The sequence below is a fragment of the Phascolarctos cinereus genome, unplaced genomic scaffold, assembly GCF_003287225.1.
Source record: "Phascolarctos cinereus isolate Bilbo 61053 unplaced genomic scaffold, phaCin_HiC Scaffold_7;HRSCAF=346, whole genome shotgun sequence".
In the NCBI taxonomy this organism is placed as follows: Eukaryota; Metazoa; Chordata; class Mammalia; order Diprotodontia; family Phascolarctidae; genus Phascolarctos; species Phascolarctos cinereus.
Genome location: NW_027556180.1, coordinates 143,061,444 through 143,086,272, shown reverse-complemented (window position 1 = coordinate 143,086,272; position 24,829 = coordinate 143,061,444). Strand labels below are relative to the sequence as shown.

General features: G+C 34.6%; 1 protein-coding gene across 1 annotated transcript in view; it reads right to left on the bottom strand.

Moving 5' to 3' along the window:
• The window catches only part of GPC5 (glypican 5), a 580,550-nt gene that overhangs the window by 328,984 nt on the left and 226,737 nt on the right, over positions 1 to 24,829 (bottom strand). The window contains exon 5 of the mRNA XM_078147665.1: positions 7,969 to 8,089. Coding sequence (XP_078003791.1) covers positions 7,969 to 8,089 — 121 coding nt within the window. The remainder of the gene's footprint in view (positions 1 to 7,968; positions 8,090 to 24,829) is intronic.

Genomic DNA, 24,829 nt, shown 5'->3' with positions numbered 1-24,829 from the left:
ACACATATTGGTCTTTTCAATTAATTGTGAATATGGTCACATGACATGTCAGTAATTTAAGCATATAGAGTAAGAATTTCTGAACATTTTCTGAGGAAGAATGCAAATAAAATGAACATCTTGGGAGAGGGATGGGAAAAGAATTAGGCTTTGAAACACAAGCCTGATGGCATCACTATACATAGATTGCTATTCCTTGTCCAAACAAGTCAGAATTATGGATTGACCATCAAGGATTCCCTGTTAGAAGATACACACACACCTATACATATACATGTATTAGTATATATGCACACACATCTTTTTCAGCCCTGTTGTAGTATAAGGTGTAGGTGAAGGGTTTTAGAGACAGAAGCAACAATTTCAGAGACAGCTTGAAATACAATGTTTCAGGTATTCTATTCATTTTTTGCAGCTGATTCACCAATCTCTCCCTTGATACTTCTTTTAAGAAAATGTAGTTTTAAAATAGAACCTACTGTTAGTCTACCTACTTGAAAAGCTGACTCATTGAGCTACCACATATATCCAACATCACAGGAACAGAATGATCTAGATGATGATGTGGTTTTTCCCACAGTGTCAAGGACTATCTCAATATTAACCAAACAATAATGGATAAATATCATAAAGACCATGAAAATATCCATCAACCTTGTGGTTTCCAAGATTGGAAATATAAACTGCTTTTCCTAAACTTAGAAATTTCTAAGAAAAAAAGCATTTACTTCTATAAATGAACCTCTGTGTGTATCTCTGTTTCTTCATCTCTCTTTCTGCCTCCATCTATCTCTGTCTCTCTCTCCCTCCCTTCTTCTATCTTTGCCACCTCCCCCCATAGCTCAGTCCTATAGTAGTAAAAGATTTTCCAGGAAATAACAATATGCTTTAGTGTTACACAGGAAATTATGAATCTGTGGTAAAGAAGGTACTATTTAAAAGCCATAGCTTTTACTAAGAATCAAAACACCTTTTTTAACATTAAAAAAAAAAGGAAACCTCTCAGCTAGGTGCTTATATTACCTTTCTACAGATGGGAGGCAGGTAAAGCAATTGCAAGTCCTGGGTCATTAACTGCTCTACTATTTGGATCTCACAGTGGCTCAGCAGTGAGCAGGATTTTAACATCTGACATTGCTTCACTTGAAAAAGAATTGCTGTTATACAATATTAAAGAGAAATGACTATATACTTGTTACTTTTCTGCTGACAACTTAGCCCTAAGCATATTTTGTTAAGATGAACAGCAAGAAGTTTCAGAATCAGTTTGTCTGGAGAATACCTTAATGAAAATGGGTAATTTAGAGAGTAGCACTACACAGTTAGATGCATTAAAAGGCATGAAGTGTTATTTTCAGTATCATCATCAGATGGTGATGATCACTAGAGGATGATTTCATTTGAAGTAAATATCTAAGATCACCAACGTTTTCCTTTAGGCAGAAATTATGGTGGTAGTGACCCGAGCAAAAAATTCTATATCACTGTCTCTACCCCATAGATTTTAATCAGGAGCCATGGGCCTGTTTATAGGTAGCATCTAATTCTCCAGGCATGGGCTTGATATTAAAATGCAATAAACTTGTTAAAAAAAACTCACAGTAATTTATTAATGTATATGGATTAGGAATAATAATAATAATACCTAGCATTTATAATTTGCTTTAAAATTTGCATAGTGTTTTACAAATATTATCTCCTTTTAGCTTCAAAATGATTATGGAATAGAGGTGCTTTTATTATCACCATTTTACAGATGAGGAAACTGAGGCAGGCAGCATTTAAGACTTGCTCTGGATCGCACAGCTAAGAAATGTCTGAGGTAGAATTTCAGCTCAGGCCTTCCTGATTCCAGGTTAAGTGTTCTTTCCAATGCCCAGCCTAGCTGCCTAGGAAGAGGAGAAAGTCATGTAAATATAGATATATTAAGCCCACAGGGACCTTAGAAATCATCCTAGTCCAGCCTCCTTGTTTAAGAGAAATAAACTGCCCCATAAAGAAATAGACCGACCTATCCATGGTCTCAGAGGTAGAAAGTACAGAGCTGAACCCAGATTCTCTGATTCTAAATTCAGCACTCTTTCTATTTGGCAGTGATTTTTGTCTCCCTTTTGCATAAAAGTAGAAAGTCTGTAGGACACTCTGCTTCTTACTCTCATGGGCCATTGTACATAAGCAATTATTTGTTCCCATAATATCTTTTGAGGAACAAAGCTCTAACTGTCCAAGATACTCCTTATGTCACAATCATTAATTTTATTCTTTCTTTAGAACAGGAATATAGGATTGTTCATGGACAAAAATGTTAAGCTTGGCTTTGGCTTCATGTCCCAGGGAACATGCCTTCCACCTTTCAGTGACTAATTGTACTTTAGAATCTTTTTTCAGCTAGCATGGATGTACTTTTCAGTCTTCATTTATCTTGGTTTAGGACTTTCTTTGCTTTCATTAGCCTGTAATCCTTGGGCAACTCCTCTCCTCTCCTCTCCTCTCCTAATGAAGCAATCCCTGACTTAGGCTGATCTTTCTCCTTCTAGCCCTTAGTCACTCATTTTGGTATTCAAATATGTTGTTTATCATTTGTCTGTCATAGTTATTTTTTTTTCTTTTACAAATAGAATACAGTCTCCTTGAGATCAGAGACCATGCTACATACTAGTTTTTGTATTCCTTTCGATGGTTGCCACAGTGTTAGGCACATAGGCACTCAGTAAGGATTTATTGAATTGCATTTTTGAATAACAAAAGATAAATAAAGGGATACATTTTTAATACCAGTCTTCAGAAGGCAATGCTGCTCCCTAGTCTTCACTATTCCCCATCATATTGTTGATGTTGTTGTTTTATACCTTAGTAACTGAATGACGGGAATTTTAGTTTGGGTTTGTAGGAGGGCAGAGTCATGACAGATTCATGAAGAGAAATTCTTAGGGCTTGTGCCACCTTCAAATTAAAGAACATAGGTAGCCACTTGCAAGTTAGACTTGTTGTGTAGGCCCACATAATTTTTTTCCCTCTTACCTCTTTGACTAGTCCATCTCTGGTTCCCTCACTGGCCTCCACTGTTCCTTTGGCCCAAGAAAAGAACCTAATGTCTTTTCCTCTTAACTCTTTCTCTTCTCTTCACTGGCTATCCCATTCATTCCCTTTTTCCATATCAAATATTACTTTAACTATCACTTCTAACAAGATGACCCCCAAATCTATATCTCTAACCCTGACCACTTTCTGCTTTGCGTTTTCAACTACCTACTGGAGAGGTCCAATTGGCATCTTACTCTCACTTCAAACTTAAAATTTCCCAACCAAAATCATATCCCAAACTCCTCTGGTACTTAACCTTCAAAATCTGGATCCAGGATTACTCACATTAATCCTCTTTGTACTCTCTACTTATCAGCCTGACTGGCCTCCTTGTTGTATCCTGTGTACTATATTTGATCTCCCATCTCCATGTCTTTTAAAATGCTCTCCCCTATGTCTGGAATGTATTTCCTTCTCAGCTTCACCTCTTAGAATGCTTAATGTTCTTTAAGTTTGAGCTCAAGGGTTTCAAAAGACCTTTATTAGCTATTAGTACCCTTTCCCCTGTATTATTTTGTGTTTACTTTGGCTATATTTTAAATTTACTTGTTTGTGTAAATGTGGTCTCCTTGCCTTAAAAATCAAAACAGAACAAAGCAAAGCAAAGCAAAACAAGCTTCTTGAGGACAGAGACTGGTTCATTTTTGCCTTGGTAACTCCAGAACCTAGCTATATCGTAATGTCTGGCCTAGAGCAGACACTTTTTAAAACCTTGTTGAATTAATGAATAAATAAAATTTCTTGTAGCCCCTAATATCATCACCATTCTCCCAGCCACATGAGCCAGAAATATCAGTCATCTTTATGTCCTCCCTCTCTTTTACCCTCCATATCCATTCATTTTCTAAGTTTTATTGGTTCAGTTTCTCCAATGTCTCCTCACCCGTCCCCACCCTAATTCATATCTTCATTATCTCTCTCCCAGATTGCTATAATAATCTAACTGGTCTCCCTCCCTACCTACTTTCCTTTCTGTTATCCATCTGATACAACAATGCCAGAGTCATCTTCATAATGCATGTCTTTGTATCATCTTGCTCACAATCCTTCAATGCCACCCCATGCCTACCAAATACTCAGCCTGTGATTTAAAACCACCTACACCTCACTCCTACCTATCTTTCAAGTCTCATCACAAATTACTGAATGTTCAACTGGACTACAAAATATTTCCTAATTTGCTCCCATCCTTATGTGTCTACACACCCTATGTGCTCATCCTATTTCCTCTCAAGTTCATGGTGAAATCCCTGAAATGTTTCAAGGCCCACCTCAGATCCTATCTTCCTTATAAATGATTCTTTTATCCTAATAAATATAGATTACCTATAGATAATCTCCTGTGATTTCTGACATTTCTCCAAGGCACTTATATTCTCATTTATGTTAAGTGTGCATGCATTTCCCTCCACTAAATTTATGTTTTAGTGCTTCATCATGGCATGGAGGTGAATTGGGGATATCAAAAACTGTACCAGAAGAGTGGAAGTTCTTGGAGGTTTTATCGAGTTAGAAAAGCATCAGCAAGCAGTATGCCAATGGTCTAAGAAATGTCTTAGTTAAGCTCAGAGAGCCTTAACACCAGGTTATCACAAGGTAATTAAATTTTTGGTCACATGGACTGTCAAAAAACATCTTCTAAGTTATAAAAAGATTGCTATTTGCATCGCTAAGTAAGGATATTGAAAACAGAATCAGGTAGAGAAAAGAGAATCAAGATTCAGTTTAGGATTTCATTGGTATATGGAATTCCTGGGTGAGGAAACTCCCTCTATCATGGCAGGTTGACGCCTTCTCTGAAATCTACAGTTTCAGAGAGTTTCCTAGAATACCTGGAATTTAAGTGAATTGCCCAGGGTGGCACAGTCAGCATGAATCTTCCTGGTTTTGAAGTTAGCTTTCTATTGACTATTCTATGCACAGTCTACGCAGCTATATAGTTGGGTTTGTTTGGTTTTCATGACATAACCTTGAAGAACTGAAATTTTGGAGTATACATAACCCATATTCCATACTAGACTGTAAATTCCCTAAGGGCAGAGATTGCATTCTATTCATCCTTTGTATACTCAGCACTTTACATACAGTGGATGATTAACAAATGCTTTTTTAATTTGTCAAAGAGAGTTAGGGAGAGTTTTCTTCTTCATTTTACAACTATGGAATGTCAGTATTCTTTGGCACTCCTGGAAGAAATGAGTCCAGTACCACTTGCAAATTAATTTAATGCTAACATTTGTAAGTGAGTAGGTGGGTTTGACATCAAAATGAGATTGACATTGAGATGACCTGTAGTGTATATTCTGATATATGCCCTCACTGCCCCTTCTTCCCTCACCCTTAACCTTGAAAATGCATAATACAGCCTTACTGATAGAAAGAGAATTTTGTGAGCCCTTTGAGCACTGTCACTATGGAGGATCCTTTTAACTACACTTTGATGCAGGAAAGTACAATAGTCATCAGTTCTAGGGGTTGGAACACATTTTGTCAGCAGTGAGAGTCCCTTTACAAGCACAAATTCCTATTGAAACTGGGCAGAGCTGCCAGAGGGCACTGAAGGAACGTATGTTTTAGCAATACCTCACTAGGAATAGATTTGTTTCTGCTAACCTCTGAAATGAATATATTTCCAATCTAATCATGCTAGTAGAAATTAAAAGAGAAAATCCTCCAGGAAAACATTTTAATGTTTTTAAATGGCATAGAAAGACATAATCAAACCAATTCTTTGAACCACAAATTGAAGATGCACATTCACATTACACTGCAAACTAATTCAGAGTGAAAAGAATGTAGTTCCTCATGACAAGAGAAACAAATGTAGGTTATGAGTGTATGTTGTGTGTGTGTGTGTGTTTCTCTCTCTGACACTGAGGGGTTTAAATTTTGAACCCTGCATAGACAGAAGGGAGGGTGGAATAAATTGTCAGCAAGTTATTAACTTTCTTCTCCCTGAGGGTAAAGGCGGCTAATACTACCCTGTTTGTATTTCTTCAATTTGGTGTGGGTCTATCCCACTCAAAATGTACTTTGTCAGCTGTATATGTTGCCCCTCTTCCCATTTTGGAAGATCCACCTGTATCATCAATACCATTTGTTAGCCATGAGCTAAAGGGAGGTATTTTTGGAGGTGTAAAGAGTCTTGATACTAATGGTGATTGGCATCATTAGCTGAAAAGCCTCTTTGAGCAATTGTAAAATTGCAAAGCCACTCATTCAACATCTTCCCCCAGGGGAGCTTCAGGTGAAAGGAAACTATAAGCAGATGGCTTTAGAGAATCCTTCAGTTATAAGGCATTATGCTTTGAAATTGCCATGGATAGTGAAAAACACTTAGAAAACTAGTATAAGTAATAAAGATTATGCAAAAGACAGTATGGATTTCTCACAGGAACATGGATTTATTGCCAAAAGGGATTAAAAAGACTTTCTAGTTCAACCCTTTCATTTCATTCTCATTTTCATACAAAGATAAAGGTGAGGTTTAGAAGGGTGAAGATAATTGCCCAAGGTCACATAACAATTAAATGTCTGACAGAGTTTGGATTCCCACCCAGGTTCTCTGCCTCCATATACACCACTCTTTCCAATCCATCACACTACTTCCATTTTGCTATAAACCAAAACCAAACTGGATGAAAGACCTTCAGAGTCAGAGAACCTAGGTTCAAACCACTGCACTGATGCCTCCATATGATCTTGGACCTATCATTTAATTTTCCTGGGTCTTAGCATTCTCATCTATAAACTGGGGGAAATTGTACTAGGTAAGCTTTGAGGTCAATTCCAGTTATAAACATATGATCTTCTGATACAAAAACAAACCAAGAGCAAGTTTTACCTTTAAAGAGGGAAGTGGAAAAACATTCATAATCTGAGTTATAAGGTGAAGAATCAATAAGAAAATCTCTCTAAGTCAGGTCTCCTAACTATTCAGTATCATAGACTGTCACTAAAATGAAGAACAACATTTGATTTTAGCTAATAGAATTTACCAAGTTGGCAAAACTAGTACTCAAATCATTGATATTATTCAAGTACCAAAGAAACATGGATAATTTGCTGCATTCTTTCATAACAATAAAAGCTAAAAGCAAACCTGACATAAAATGAAGCTTTGACATTTCTTAGTATAATGCAGAATTATTCATAAACAATGACTGTTATTCCTCAATTTATTTTGTACAAGTGTTATATGCATACATGTATGCATGTACACAGTATATGTATGCATAAGTACATATCACTATGTATACATATACCCACTGAATATACACTTATGTATGTATATATACATATACATATACACACACATATACGTGTGTATATGCATATGTTACATATATATGCAGCAAAAGAAATACCTGCCACAAAATTATACCCATTTCTAACTTTTTTTAGCTTGCTTTTTTTTTTAAATAAATGTGGCTGCAAACTTCACAGGAGTGCTCAGAGTGTTACAAAAAAGGGTGATTTTGGCAGATTCCTTTTTTCCCGATATCTGTTATCCTTAATTGTTAATGACAGTAAGCACAAAACATCACATGCCCAAAGCTCATTGGTTGAAGATCAAGGTTTATCCAGTGATTCTTATAATTGTTTATAATGCTGAGGAGCTGTCTTGAAACTCACAGGTACAGATGGTCCTGGTATTAGGCTAACTTTTCACTTTCATCATCCATATGCAAAGCACTGAACTTAATAATTAGTAATAACATAGGCATACTTATTTCATGCAGTTTCTTAATTTCAAGAGGGAATACCACATATATCAATCTATAGTATTAATTAACAAAACAAATATCGCCAGTATCTTTATTGATGATTTTAATGCAAGGGCATCAGCAGCTTCTGGTTACCTCTAAAGGAAAGTTTACTTACCTGAATAACATGCTTCAGTTTATCAATTATTTGGTTTATGACAGGATCAGTCCCTTTAACTTTCACTTCTGGATTTCCAGATTGGGCTTTTATTCCATTTCCAACCACACGATGGGTATAGCTAAAGAAAGGGGGAAAAAAATACCATTTAAAATAATGATCATAAGAATTATTTATGACCACTATTTAAAGCATATGCAGTGTGATATTTCACTGTCATTTCAATGAAATTCCATTTTATATACATTTTATGTAAGATGATAGTTTTATTTTGAAAAGTATATTTCAAATGACAATTTTCAAATTCTCTTCTCTTTTTTGAAGCACGCTTTCCAAAGCACCAAATAGACTATTTTAAAAGATTCTAGAATTTTTCTAAAATTGGAAATTTTTCCATTAAAAACGAAGATCAGTTTTTACCAATGCAGTGTAACTTCTGAAATAGAGGATTTGAGGTAACTTTTTCATTAAGATATACAAAGCTTATCAAATTATTTCTATCTTTACTTGAATTTTCATAATGTTTTTGACAAAATAAATAATCTGAGTTTAAGAATGATGATTAGTAACTTAAAGTTCGGAACCTTGGTTATAGAATCAACTATGCTATTCATTTGTTATGCAACCCTAGGTAAGATGTTTCTACTCTCTGGGCCTTAGTCTGTTTTGTTTTGTTTGTAAATTCAGGATATTAGAGCAAACTCTATTTAAAGTCCCAAGCTCCAAGTATCTATGATTCTAATTCAAGGGTGGGGAATCTGTAGCCTTAAGGTCACATGTGTCCGCAGGTTCCCTACCCTTATTCTAAGTCTAGGATTCTATTTATTTTCTACAAATTGTATTTTATGTTAAAGGACCTGATTGAGAGGAATAATTATTACTACTATAATAATATCTAATTTACAAAAAAAATTGATATAATATAAGCACTTCATTAAATTTTCTCTAGGCTTGTCCTGTTGGGCATATATTTTAATCTGTACTGTCCATTTAATAATAGGAATTTTAAAATTGTGTCTAATATAATGCAAATTACTTGATAAAGCTAAATAATTTTAAATATTATGTATAAATTAATTCACAAAAGTAATATAACAATATAAAGCAAATTCTTACACATCAAAAATAGCTGACTAGAACATCTACAAAAGCATAATATATAAAAACTTATGACTGGTTTCAAAAAGCAAAAATTTTGTATGCAAAGCAAACTTTTTTTTTTGATTAATCTCAGCATTGAACAATCTTGAGAAATCTTCATGTTAAAAAATAGGGAATTAAAAAAATGAGGAATTCATATAAAGTTGTTTAAACAAATCTGAAATAGGTAACACCCTGGTCAAATTTTAATACTCAAATAATCTTAGCTCACTTAACAGTCAGCAGGAATTTATCAACATGCTTATCTCTGTCATCAATGATACCACTATGACCACTAAATATTCCTGGATACCATAGTACAATAAGGAATTTTTAGGCAGTAAGAAGAAAAAGAACCATAAGACACAATTTTTACCTTTAGGGATTTTATAAATTTATATGTGTGTATATATATATACACACACGTATGTACATATACACACACATATAGAGTATGTATGTACATATATACATACACACATATATGTGCATATATGTGTGTGTGTATATATATATGTGTGCATGTGTACACATACATATATACATACATACACACATACACACACACACACATATACCCGGAAAGTATATACCAGTGTCAAATCAAGATTATAAACCAATGTTTCCTGATCCTAATTATATTGCCTAATATCCAAATTTGCTACAAATAAACAATAACAACCAAAAACTGAAACTGAAGGCTACAAAATTATAATGACCAAGTCTGGCTCAAAAAAGAGATTTGAGAGCACATAACCTTTCATTCTTTGCAGATATGGGAGACCTTGGGTATGGAACACAGTAGATAATGTGGCACTTAGTTAATGTGTTGGTTAGTTTCATTTAACTTTTTTTCTCTTTTTTTTTCCCTTTGTTATAAGGGTTGGCTCTCTGGAAGAGGGAGAAGGAAGGATATGTTATGAAATGAAGTAAGTGAAAAAACAAAATGTATTTTTTTTATAAGAAAGTAAGCCAAACACAGATAGTGTCACCTTTCACATAGCATGGAGATGGCTATCACTGTGCTTTTGCTCAGGGCCACTTGATAGTTCTGGGAAACACTGGTTTGAAGTCCTAAAGATAATCTATTAATTTTGGTTAAACATTGAACAAATCCATATCCAAGATTTAATTATTTTAAGACCTGCATAATATATTTTATAGTCTGTAGCCTTTACTAATTGGTGTAAATGTGTATATTTTTATTGGAGCATTCAAGTAGAATTTAGTATATGGAATATAGCCCCATACAGGTGACTTTAGTCTACACAGTTAATTTCCTGACTTCAGTATCCTCACCTGTAAATTGAGGCAACTGGAGGATACCTGTGTGTGTGTGTGTGTGTGTGTGTGTGTGTGTGTGTGTGTGTGTGTGTGTGTAATTATGAATTACCATAATTATTGAGACATCAAAGAAATTCATCCAGGATTCATCAAAAAAGTCATCACATCCAATGATTCTACATCACGATAATCAATTATTTAAAATTTTATAGTCATATTTGCATTACAGAACCTTGGCCTCTACAATCTTTCCTATTTTCATTTTTTTTAATGAGACAAAAAAAGGAACAGTCTTAATTAAGCCACTTATAGAATAGCTTTCCACATCTCACGTAGTATAATTACTATTACTATGTCCCTATAATCTGATCCAGGCTAATATTTACCAGGCACAAGACAAAGTTCATCCTCAAATAAGAATATCTTCCCCTTTCCAATAAGGTGGAGGAGAAAACATGAAAAAAAAACCAAACTCTAAGTAAAATATTACACTCTAAAGATAATGTTTATCTTTTACATTTTCATTTTTTTCTAAAAGATTTCTTAACATTCTTTTTTGCACATCCACATATTCAACAACTGAATTGTTAACAAATGTCTATGCAGACACACTGGTATTTTTTAACATGGGCTAAATGATCCTGTCAGCACTAAATGAGCAAATTGGAATCTTAGCATGATACACAAACTCTTTCCCAACAGACTTTAATTTACATGCAAAATATGTTTCTCAAATGGAAAGAAAAAATGTGAAAGGCACTCAGTTTGAGAGTTCTCTCATTACAAAGTTTTAATAAGCCATTAATCACTTTGGGGCTTTTCCCCCTACTAATGTAGAAGTAATGGATAAAACACAGTAAGGATCTCCACAGAGGTTTCATGACTTGAGAAAATGCTGTTCAGATTTCAATGAGAAGGAAAAAAAAATGAGAGAGAAAGACAAATTTCTTGTTAGAGAAGTAATAGACTCACCATCTGTGCTCATTTCTTCTATGTAGGCCTGGTAATGTATCACATCATTTTAATAGGCATACTTGGTCCCAAAGTACTATTCATTTTCATCAATACAGAAAAATGTATACACTGATATATTTGTATTCTATAAAAATATTTTAAAATGATGATTAACAATATTTCAGTTTATTCTGTGTTCAATATATGAATATTCATGTGATGCACTAATAAATCTATAGCTATGAATACTGCTAGGAAGTAGTTACTCTTGACTCCATTGAAATTTCCTGTTTGAAAATGAGGCTGTGTCCCATGAACTGACACTGATTTCCCTTCACTTTGAACATAATAGGATTTAGCTTTGAATTTATTCTAAAAGTGAGCTATTTTGAAGAGCACCTCTACAATTTCAGTAAAATCCATCTGGACTTTGACACTACAACTGGAATTCATTAAGAATAGGCTAAACAGTACCTGTCTCAGATGATTTAGGTAAGCTTTTGGAATAGTCACTCTGGGAGAATGAGTGGCTCACAATCGATGCCAGATGAGACCCCACCAAAAGGATGGTCTTTCTCTTTCATGTTCATTAAACCATTCTTTCAATTTTTGTTGAAGGTAAAATTTGTGAGTGCGTGTTACTTTTTTAAACCTAGATTTTGATAATTTAGAGTTGCTTTTTTATATCATTAGCCTAGGTGGATGACAGACAGAAGGCTCGATGCCATAAATACTCGAGATATTTAGCAATTCCAACATTCCGTACTTATCACTTCACAAGACCTTTCCTAAAATGTGTTTGATTAAGTAAATGCATTGCTCTCATAGATGCTAGCTATATCCAGCTATATTGAAACATTTACATAGGAGAAAACAATTCATTCAAACTATGTTAATGGCTTTGGGGTTCTGGATTATGACACAATGAACAAATATAAAGAGTAAAAAAAATGTTTCCTCAAACAATTTAGTACTTTTGGAATATTCTGTGTATACATGCATAACTTCAGAACAGTTTTTATTGTTTTATTTTTTTAAATTAATTTATTTTGATTTATCAACAATCACTTCCATAAGCTTTTGAGTTTTAAATTTTTCTCCCCCTTCCTTCCCACCTCCCTCCCCAAGATGGTGTGCAATCTGATATAGGCTATACACATACATTCCTATTAAACATATATTCACATTAGTGATGTTGTAAGGAAGAATTAGAACCAATAGGAGGAACCTCCAGAAAGAGGGAACATAACACAACAGAAGAAAAAAAATAGCAAATAGTATGCTTTGATCTGCGTTCAAATTCCATAGTTCTTTCTTTGGATGTGGATAGCGTTTTCCATCATGAGACCTTTGGAGATGTCTTAGATCCTTGCATTGCTGAGAAGGGCTAAATCTATCAATGTTAGTCATTGCACAACATGGCTGTTACTGTGTACAACATTCTCATGGTTCTGCTCACTTCACTCAGCATCAGTCCATACAAGTCTTTCCAGGTTTTTCTGAAGTCTGCCTGTTCATCATTTCTTATAGCACAATAGTATTCCATTACATTTATATACCACAACTTGTTCAGCCGTTCCCCTGTTGATGGGCATCCTCTCAATTTCCAATTCTTTGCCACCACAAAAAGAGCTGCTATAAATATTTTTGTACATGTGGGTCCTTTTCCCATTTGTGTGCTCTCTTTGGGATATAGCCCTGGAAATCCTATTGCTGGGTCAAAGGGTATGCACATTTTTATAGCCCTTTGGGCATAGTTCCAAATTGCTCTCCTGAGTGGTTGGATCATTTCAGAACTCCACCAATAATGCATTAGTGTTCCAATTTTCCCACATCTTCTCCAATATTTATCACTTTCCTGTTTCGTCATGTTGGCCAATCTGATAGGTGTGATGTGGTAGCTCAGAGTTGTTTTGTTTTGCATGTCTCTAATCAATAGTGATTTAGAGCATTTTTTTTTATGACTATAGATGGCTTTAATTTCTGCATCTGAGAACTGCCTGTTCATATCCTTTGACCATTTATCAATTGGGGAATGAATTGTATTCTTATGAATTTGACTTAATTCTCTACACATTTTAGAAATGAGGCCCTTATCAGAGAGACTGGTTATAAAAATTATTTTTCAATTTTCTACTTTGCTTCTAATTTTGGTTGCTTTAGCTTTGTTTGTGTAAAACTTTTCAATTTAATGTAATCAAAGTTACTGATTTTGTATTTAGTAATATTCTCTATCTCCTGTTGGTCATGAACTCTTCTGTTCTCCATAAATCTGACAGGTAAATTATTCCTTGCTCTCCCAGTTTGCTTACAGTATCAGCCTTTTTATTTTTTTCCTCCTATACTTAAGGTTCTAATCATGGAACTTTCAGAATAGAAAGAAGCCTATATGATTGATTTTATGTACTGTATTTTACAGGGATAACATTTCAGGGTAGGTAGGTGGTTTGCAGGGGATTTAGAAAATGGAAATATCTGTAGAATCAAATTCAAAATGCCTAAACCTTTTGAGATTCAACCATCTCAGTTCATCTGTACAGTAACAGAATCATCCTTTTAAATGAATTTCTCCTTCATATGTTTTCATGCTGGATAGTAGATAATTTATGTCATAAGTATAGCATTATGCATCTTGACTTAAAATATTGAAATCGTAATGACAAAAATTAGTGGGGAAGTTCTTCTTCTTCTTCTTTTTTCTTTTTTAACTGTCAGTGGCCTAAATCTTATTAAGTTTATGCCAGGGAAACATTTGCTATAGATGATGATAAACATCAAGCCATTTTCATCCAAACGATGATATGATAATATCATAATTCGTGTATTGACAAACTGCAATATTGAGCAAGTAGGGGCAACTTTTCTGCCAGGCCAAACCAAGAAAGTAATTACATCCAGAGTTTAGGTGGACAAACTCATTAAGTGACAGATTTTTAATATGTCTTCAACCCCAGCCACTCATTTGGCAGGGCAGAGTTTTATGCCTGCCAATTTAGCCAGGTGATCACAAGTCTGCTGCTCTCTGACAGTTTCTAAAACAACCAGCTGTATGCTCTCGCAGGAAGACATTTACACATGTGCAACAAGCAACCAAATCATGAGTCAAGACTGAAGGCTTCCTTTCTTCATTAACAGTAATGACTGGAACATAAACCCACCTTCTGGGGCGGGGAGGGGGAGGGAGGAATCCTGTTTCCTCAAGGGTAAACATGCCCCAGTTCAAATGCTCCAGCCCACTTCCCAGCTTCCCTTCATGTATTGTTTTTCTAATTAAAATTTAAGTTCCTTTTGGGTAGGGCTATCTTTCTTGCTTGTATTGGTTATCTCCAGCACTTATCACAGGTGCAGCATATACACTTTATTAGAATGTACTTAATAAATCCTTTAGCTATCTACCTAATGGTGTTTATGCTGTGGGAGAAAGCATGGTATTTTCCTCCTTAACCTTGGACTGCTTGATAGTTCCCAAGTTCATTAATAGAAAAACAAGTGTTAGAATGGAAATATTGATAGGTTGTTGATTCATTCCACAGAAAAATCCTAAGATCTAAGGGTCTACATCATCTAAGTAACTAGTGACCTGCATTTGCATTATGGAACATAACCACAAAATGTTATATCAGCCTTGTTTTATCCATTCTCTCATTTTATTTCAAACATTGGGACCCTTTAAACAAGTACTAACCTTGGCTTGTTTGTCTTTACAATGGTGTAAAATAGTTACTTTGCACCTGAAATTCCCTGCCTTATTTCACTGTTGGATTCTGACATATAACAAGTAACTGCTAATTAACAGATTAAATGTTACTTGAATAAAAACAAAAATAAAATTCTATGTTGAAATAGAAAGTGAATCAAGTCAATTAATAATGCAAATTTTAATAAGCAAACCTCAATGGATTTTAGCAGGGATCAAAGTCATATAAACTACTAAGGGCTTCAGCACTTTAAAAAGGGATAAACTTCCTAAAAAAGGTATACTGGTACAAAATCATCTTCAGAAAACAAAACCATCTGCTCTATCAGAAATATTACAAGTCAGTTATTAAATATAGTGATTCCATTACTTCCAGCACAGAATTCCAATTAAGCAACCCAAGGACATCCTACCAATATAATGCATAATAAAAACAAATACACACACAGTGGGAGAACTTTTAAATTACAGAGTATTTTGAAGCCCATCATGTGGCAGATGCTTGAGTGAAAATAATTGTTACCATACACACTTAGTAAACTAATGAGCAGATTTTACATACCATCTCTTTCTATAGAAGAAATTATCTCATTTGTTACCACAAATGAAAGGTAATTTACCACAGATAATCTTTACATTTCACAAATGTCTTACTTAAAAAAAAAAAGAAAAAGAAAAAAAAAGAAACTCCCAAATTTTTCAGTCTATGTTTCCAGTAAGTTAGAATTGGCCTCAGGAAAAGTATTTCTGTCAACCTTGGCTATTTACACTACATAGTATCCATCAACTCCTCTGTTTCTAGGGGATTTTGCTCCCCAAACAAAAATGAATGATACTAATAAAACACCACTAAATTCATACAGGTAAACAATAAAAGATAATTCATAAAAGTTGATGTACCCTTATCTGAAACAGAGGCCCATGCATGCATCTAATCAGAGCTGAAAAGTTTACTTCTCTCCCAGAATCATTGGAGAGATAGCTCATTACAAAGGTGTTGATGTTTTGTACTGTGGGGACTGTGCAGGCACACTGAATGAATTTTAATCACACTTAATACTAATTTGGTGACATGCTTATGACAATATTCAAATATGACTAATTTGATTGGATCTGCTGCACTTATTCCAGTTTGCCTAATTTTAGTCCAAATGCATGTTAAAAACAAAAAAACCCTCAGAGGTAATGGTATAGCTTGTATCTCTCCTCTCTCCTCTTGCATGAATCTTAAGAATGAAATGTTATTCGAACTTGGGATTTTTTGCAGCAATTTTAAAAAAATATTATAACCATAGGAAGACCCATTGAGAGGTGATTGAATCCAGCCCTCTGCCTTTAGGCAGAACTGCACTTATATCAGTCACAGCACCTGGCATTCATTTGTTGGCCCAGGGCCTAATAGGATTTTTTTCCCATGGGAGAAAAGTGGAAATCTGCTTGTATGCTTAATGAAATCAGAATCCTGGAGTTTTAGAGCTGAGCACGACCGTAGAGATCTAAGAGAAATCCAGGCCTTAGAGCATCGGACTCCTTCATTTTATAGATGAAGAAACTGAGGACAAATGTGGTTAAGTTGTTTATTGAAAGCCCACTAAGAGGCAGCCCTGTGGTATAGCTTCCAAAAAGTCTACTGGAACTTAACCAATGTTAACAGAAACACATTATCCAAGAATGTGTACTGTGATATTTTCACTATATGATGTCAGTGTCAGATCCTTTCAAAAATATTGCATTAAATTCTGGGTTTTGATAACTTTAAGCATTTCTGATGAAGGATTACTGAGATGAGGAGACTGACTGAAAATCATGTCATATATTTGAATGAACTTGGAAAATTTAGCTTAAGTCTTATAGGAAGTAGAATAACTATCTTTAATAGTTTAGGGGCTGTTGTATAAAAGAGGACTTCAATTTATTTTTCTTAATGCCAGAAGGAAAAGAAATACAGAAGTAACAGGGCAGATTTCAGCTTAATACAGGCATACAAAATTGATTTGCCTGCTTTAAAAAATACTAAGTGCTCCATTTTTTGGAGACAATTAAGCAGCAATTGCATGATCACATTTTGGGGAAACTGCAAAGGAGATTCAGGATAAAGGTATAGGATGGATCCTAAGAAGGGCAGCTAGGTGGCAGAGTGGATAGAGCACTAGGCTTAGAATAGGAAAAACTCATCTTCATGAGTTCAAATGTGGCCTCAGATACTTTCTGGCTGTGTGATCCTAGGCAAGTCACTTAACCCTGTTTGCCTCCATTCCTCATCTGTAAAATGAGATGAAGAGGAAAATAGCAAACCACTCCAGTAACTTTGCCAAGAAAACCCCAAAATGGGGTCACAAAGAGATGGACATGACTGAACAACAACTGGACTTTAAGATGTTAATGTAGGCAAAGGTTTGCAATCAGCACCCTAGGAGATGTTCTTGGTTTAATTATATTCAAGATTTTTCTTTTTTTTATTAATGATTTGGATTGAAAGTACAGGTAAAATTCTTATGAAATTTACAGATGAGCAGTTCCCTGTCTTCAGATTTGAGGAGAAGGGAAAGGCCCATAATTCTTCCCTGTGAGAACACATCATCCCTACCAGCTTATAACTGATGACTGAAATTCTGCATCTAGAGATTTAGCTATCTGGGTTCTGAAGGAAATGTTCTCTTTTGAAATATAAATGTCCCATAAAGAGGTAAGAAATAATGCTGGTTAGATATTAACACCTTTGCATAAATACATTTATCAGATTTTTTGAAATTAATATCTAGAACAGAGCAGAATGGGACACAAAGAGATAAATTCTGATGGAAATGAGAGGAAAGAAAGATCTCGAATAGGGGCCCTGACAAAGGCAGCAAAACCAATTGGGTATTACTAGGCAGACACCAAGTAGTAAAAGCATAAAGTGAGGAGAGACAGTAAATAGTGTGAAGGGTAGGAGAGGGTCAACAGCAAGAAGTTCCCTTAAAAAAGATGACAAATCAATAGCCATGGTATTTGGCTGAAGTCTACATGACACAAAGGTAATAATAAAGAGAATCCTAAAACTCTAACAAGGGTTCAAATTATGAGAGTGTAATGGTTGTGTCAGTTAGGTCTGCCTCCTGCAAAATCCCTGTGGTATCACAAGTATGAAGATTCCAGTCATGAGGATCTACTTGCAAAATAAACCAAGAAAGAAAAAAAAATTAATCTTCATTTTTACAAATATTTTCTCTAGGCCGAGGAACTTTTGCTAACAAAAACAAAGTAAATTACACAACAAATGAAAACATTAGTTTTTGAATAACAGCAACTAGTTGTCATCTATATCCACCTGGTTTCTAATTTCTCCATTCACACATATTTTTATTATGTAGTCTGTTTAATAGCCTCATCTGCATGCCTCTTTGGATTCTGGAAGGAGTGTATTGTAGGAAAGGCAAAAGAAATTATGCAAGATACTTTAAAGAAGCAAATGTCTTCTATTGATAGCAAATTCTCCTGCACTAGAAAGGAAGAAATTGAGCTCAGAGGGGAATAATTCATTTAAACCAGGTACCTAAATTGAACTATGCACTTATGATGGAGAGAATAAATTCTTATTATATCAGAAATAAGTTAACACCAGGCAGTTATAAGTACACTAAATCTGAATGAATGAATGCACCAACATCACATTCTTGAAATTTTTTAGAAATATAATCACTTTCCCATACCTTTATTTAATGGTGCAATAAATGGTGAAGTACTAATTACCTAAACAAGTGCAGAAATATGTACTGAGGGTATCAACCAAAACAAAGGCAATTATCTTGGGAAAACAATGCAAACAACTGGAAGATATGAAACTGTCAGGCCTAATTAGCTACAAATAAGGAAGTCTGGTTTCCAAATAGGGACAGATGAGTTTTGTTTTAAAAAGACAATAGGGCACAGGGGAAAAAATAACCATCATACTATTATTTAGAACAGTCAGTCAATAAACATTTATTAGGATAACAAAACTCAGAGACATAACTCTGACATTTTATATTTCTTCCAAAGAAACACATCAACTTTCTGGGAAATTTAGCAGGTATACCATGGATATCTGAGATTGTCTGACAATTTCAAGATCAGTGTGTGACATAATATTGACATATTGAATACCTACCTGCCCACAAATCACAAACCAAAGTGCCACACTCTATTCACTTCTGGTTATAGAGTGGTTTGTTTTTTCACTAAGTAATTTATGGAAAATTAGCACAAACTGACAGCTATGCTATTGGGTAGGAATACCAAGCAGATGATAAATCTGAATATCATTACCAACACAGGAGAAGAAGGACATGGAACAAATAAAGGTCAGGTGGGGGTAAAAAAAAAAAGACCATGTCTCTGTCTCATGACAACTTTTAAATGCAATTCCAACAATTCGCTGACAAGAAGGGGTTTGGTAGACTTTTCTTCCCTGATCTGAAAACTGAAATTCTCCCCAGGAGAAAATGCAGATACTCTGATGGCCTTTTCTAGTGTCAGATAAACTATGAAATAGCGAAAGTATGCTGGATTAATAAGTCACACTCAATTGTTTGTCTTACTTGCTTTGAGAATCCTGCTGCCTCTTCTAATTTTATGAATAAAATTACCATGTGCCTTGCCTTTTTGCTTTTGGTATAAACTCCAGCAGATTGCCATATGTTTTGAGGTAGAAATGTTATCTCTGCCTTCTTACATAAAAAAGCCAAAGAGTTTACTTTGCATATGATTTCTTGGAATGTTTCTGCTCTGATAGCCTTTTCTAAAACAGAATCGAAGTGCCTTCCAAATACTATTTTTCTTTTGTTAAGAATTCACAGGGTTTGTTTGCTTTTTTCCCCCCATTTGTGGATAAGATATGCTAAATTTATCTTTTTATTTTTACCAATTTGATGCCTAGATCACAACTATTTAGATAAGAAAACAGCATTTTCAGTACTCATTGTTATATGAAAAAGGGAAAAGGTGTCAATGGTAAAACCCTTTTTCAACCTCTTGGCACTTAATATAATTCTTACAAAAGTAAAAAAAAAAGTCCAACCTTTCTTGTTTCAAAGTTCCCCTAAGAATGTCTATCAATTTCCCATTCTTTACTCTTAATATTGATTGCTCCTACCCTTAATGGGGCACTAGCCAATATTTACCTTTGCTTCAATCAACGACAGAAAGTGGAGCTTATTTCAAGCTAGCTTTCTTTCAATCTTCCTTCCTTCTTTCTTTAGTTATCCCTTATATAACTGGCTCTTTCATCTCTAGCTTGCCCTTCCCCTTCTTTTGGGTTTATGTCTAAAAATACAACAAGAACAACAACAAACCAAGCAAACAAAAAACTTTACAGAACCCTAGAATATTAGATCTAACAAAGGACGTTAGAGATCCTTCAGTACAACCCTCTCATTTTACAGATGAGCAAAGCAGTTCCCTAAGAAATTAAGTGAGTCCATCTACCTCCTGGCATTTTCATCCAGACTACTTTCCTCAGATCTGTTTATACCATCTTGTGTTCCTTATCTCTGTGTATCTCAAGGAGAACCTCCTTCAAGGAGATTTAACCAGGCAAGCATTTCATGTGGCTCATTGCCTACAGATCCTGAGAACTACTAGCTCAAAACTTGGTGTTCACTAATAATAATGATAATAAAACAAACTAGCATTTATATAGCACTGACTATGTTGTGGGTACTGTGCCAAGTACTTTACAATTATTATCCCATTTGATTTTCACAACAACCCTGGGAGCTAGTTGCTGAGAGAAATGATTATTAATAACAAACGATTTGGGGAGATTCAGAATTTCTCCTTTCTTTTCTATTTTTAAGATGTCAGCCTCTGAAGATCAAGCTAAGCTTCTCCACTATCAGACCCAATCAAGCTTGGGTGGAGATAGATTCTTTTGTCTAGATAACTCAAGGCTGAGTATAGAGATACTTTCTCTGTCCAAGGGTGACACGATGATGTCATCCTCAGCCCCTCATTTTAATATAGCTCATCTTTCATTGTGTTACCCAGAGTTGATTGCCACTCCTCTTCCAAAACAACACATAACCCCTGAGTCCACCACCATGATTGTTTTTGGTCTAATAGAGATGCCCAAATGACTATCCTTTAATTAATAACATGTTGGCCTTATTAATAAAATGATTAAAATTACCCAGAAACTATGTCTATCAAACCTTTTAATTGTCATAGTGCTATTATTTTACATTTTGAAGGTGAGAAAACTGACTCAAGTTGCTTCTCAGAGTAGTGGCATTAAGAAATCTGTTGGAGAATTGAGGACTGTTTTTTTTTTTAAAGGAAGCCATGGTGGACAATATCCAACAAAATAGAAAAAAAGATGTGATGAACAAATACCTCAGGCAGATTTGTTGATAAGAAAGGAGGGCATTATGAGAGCAATTCAATGAGACCAGAAATTATAGAAAAGTAATGCTTAAAAAGGACAGATCCATTGATCAATACAGATTATACAAGGAAATAGTAGTAACTAGGCAACAACTGTCTGCACTTTGTAAAAATTTAATATTTACTGAGTACCAAGCAAGAAATGAACTGGTAGCCAGAATTCACTATATTTCGTCTTTATTTGTAGTATAAGGTTTATTTTTTTCCCTCAATTATCAAGAATTTTTTCCCCTCCCAGCCCTCCCCCAATGAAATGAAGAAAAAATAAAAGTATGATGGTGAAGATAATGATATGTTATCATTATCATAATTTCACAGATGACAAAATTGAAGCATAGAGAGGTTGAGTAACTTGCCAATTGTTGCAGAGGTAGTGATTGCCTGAGGCAGCTAGGTGGTGAAGTGGATAGAGCTCTGGGCATGAAGTCAGTAAGAAGTGGGTTCAAATATGGCCTCAGATGATTATTAGCTGTATGACTCTGGGCAAATCACTCTGTTTGCCTCAGTTTCCTTAACTATAAAAGAGGATAATAATAGCACCTACCCACAGGGATGTTGTGAGGGTCAAATGAGCTAATAATTGTAAAGTACTTAACACTGTGTCTGTCATTTAGTAAGTGCTATATAAATGTGAGCTATTATTAGGTATTATGTGGAATTTGAATACAGGTCTTTCTGACTCCATGTCTTGGCTGCGTTTAACAAATATGCATAGTCATATGAGACAAATTTCCATATTGCCCATATCCACAATTATGTTTACTTCTCTGTATTTAGTCTATCACCTCTTTGACAGAGGGCTAGCATTCTTCATCATAAGTCCTCTGGAATCATGGTTGATCATTGCATTAATTAGAATTTTGTTCATTTTTATAATGTTGTTTTATATATGTGTGTTTACTAACCCCAATACACTATCATGTGACAAACGCCCATATTAAAAATGCAGACCTCAAAATATCTTTGAGAATTCAACAAATGAATCTCACTAAAAGCAGAGCATCTTCACAGGCAAAATTGCTACTAACAATAAATGGGACACAATACTGCTATATGCGGTTTTAGGATAGGACAAAGTACATGTAGCATCCGTTTTACTCAATCAGTGCCTGGGACTGTCCTGACTATGCTTTTAAACTCAATTAGGCACCTAATAAATGCCTGTTGAATGGAATTGTTTGTTTTGTTATTTGTTGTTTTGTTTGTTTGAGTTCAAGTCTTACCTCTGATAGACACAAAATGGCCATGTCAGTACTCTAGAAAACTCCTTAATAAGTTTCAGAGAATTTCCTCTTTCAAGAGTTCTCCATTCCAATGAAATGATGGGTGCAGTACTTGAACCCTCTAACCTATATGGTCTTCCTATTGAACCAATTTTATGCAATAAATGCTACATATAACATGCACCTGAAATTTTAATAAAAATATTTTAAGATGATAATGAAAAGCTAAGCTTAAATTCCAAATTTCCTATATTTGCTGGATCAAAAAATATTTTGCTTAATATTTCTAGATCTTATTTTATGCTTCTCTCATTCAAATAATAAATAGCATGTATCTATAAATAATGAGTATATTTAAATGAGTTAATTAAAACATCTTTTGAAGAATAATAATACAAATTTATTAGCAACAATATTTTATGTAGAGCTTATTCTATAAAATGGCCCAATAAACCTGAGGGAGAATTCTGCAAAACTGCCATTTGCCTCAGACTCAAGAAAGAGAAGAAAAAAAATTATTGAGATATGAATAAACCCTGTCTCTGGGTTGTCAGATATTAAAATATTTTCCTAGTCTTTTCCAGCTGAGGCCCATGGGTTTTTTCTTGCAGAATTTTATATTGTATAGTGGACAAGATATTTGTCATATTTAGAGAGATAAGAATGAGACTATAATGAAAAAGTGAAAGTAATTATTGTTTTTATCAGTAAATGAGAAAAATCTGTTATGTTTTTTAGGTAGAATAAATGGGCATTGAGAGGCAACATGGAACAGGGTATAGAAGCTGGTCTTGAAGTCAGAATGACTTGAATCAAATTTCATTTCTAACATGTTCTGGCTGTGTGACCTTCTGCAATTTATTTATCCTTCAAGTTAAAGATACTCTCTAGGACTTAAAGTTATAGTATGGTTGCCAATCTGCATTGGTAAAAAGAGTTTCCTCACCAGGAGCTCCTTATATTGATGAAAACAAAGGTCAGAACTACCATCCTCCCCCCGAAAAGTCTAGCTAAGTCAAATAAATAAGCATTTATTAAACACCTACCATGTACCAGGTACACGTAAACACAGTTTGCCTACATACAAAGTTTGCCTAAAAAGGCAAAAAGAACATCCCTGCCCTTAAGGAGGTCACAGTCTTTTTGAAATTTTTCATAATCTCTTCCTGGCAATGAAAGTAGCTAAGCTATATAAGGGTAGTAAGTCACAATAGTTTCATGTTTCAAAGTAAAATCTACATTTATTTATTTAAACTTTAAAAGATCCATAATCTCAAAATATGGACACCATTTCCTTTTCCTATTTAATTCTGGGTTCAGCTTATTCTCCATCTACATTGTTTCTCAAATACATATTCACTGATGGATTAACACAGTAGGCTACTTGACCAAGTGCATGTCAAAGTCTCAGTAATGTACATTTTTATCCTACTGGTTTTTCCTATGCGGATGCTTAAACTTATATTTTTTTAGAATTCATAGATGTCAACAAAGAGGTCTTTTTCTAGGACTTGACACAATAAATCCAAAATTATCCGTATATAGGAGCATCTTGAGAACCTCTCCATCAAGAGTAAATTTCCTTTCTGTTTGGCCTTTGTGTAGGTCATCATCCTTTATGATACTGGGAAAAATATATGAGTTACAAAGGTCCGTGAAACTTGTATTTCCTTCAGCATGGATTTTTTAAATATATATATTAGGTTAAATTCAACCACTCTATCTAACTTTAATTACTTAAATAATGATTTCTTCATATTGTACAGTTTGCATTTAGAAGGTAGAGTCTAAATTCACTAGTTCTCTGTCCTTCACCAACTTTCCAACATTTAATATTTATAAATTGTTCCTCTTCCCATAATCCATTATCCATTCAAACTAGTGCCACCTTTTACATGAAGCCTTGCCTGATGGTCCTTTACCCCAATAAATTTACTATGTATTTATTTTATGCATAATTCCATCTTTATACATACATATATATATACATACATATAAAATTTGTGTATACATATACATGCATACGTGTGTGTGTGTGTGTGTGTGTGTGTGTGTGTGTGTGTGTGTGTGTGTGTGTGTATGTGTATTCCCCCGGTAGAATAGAAAGGCCTGGTTTGTTTCTGTTTTTGTATCCTGAGCACCAACATAGTACCTGGCACAT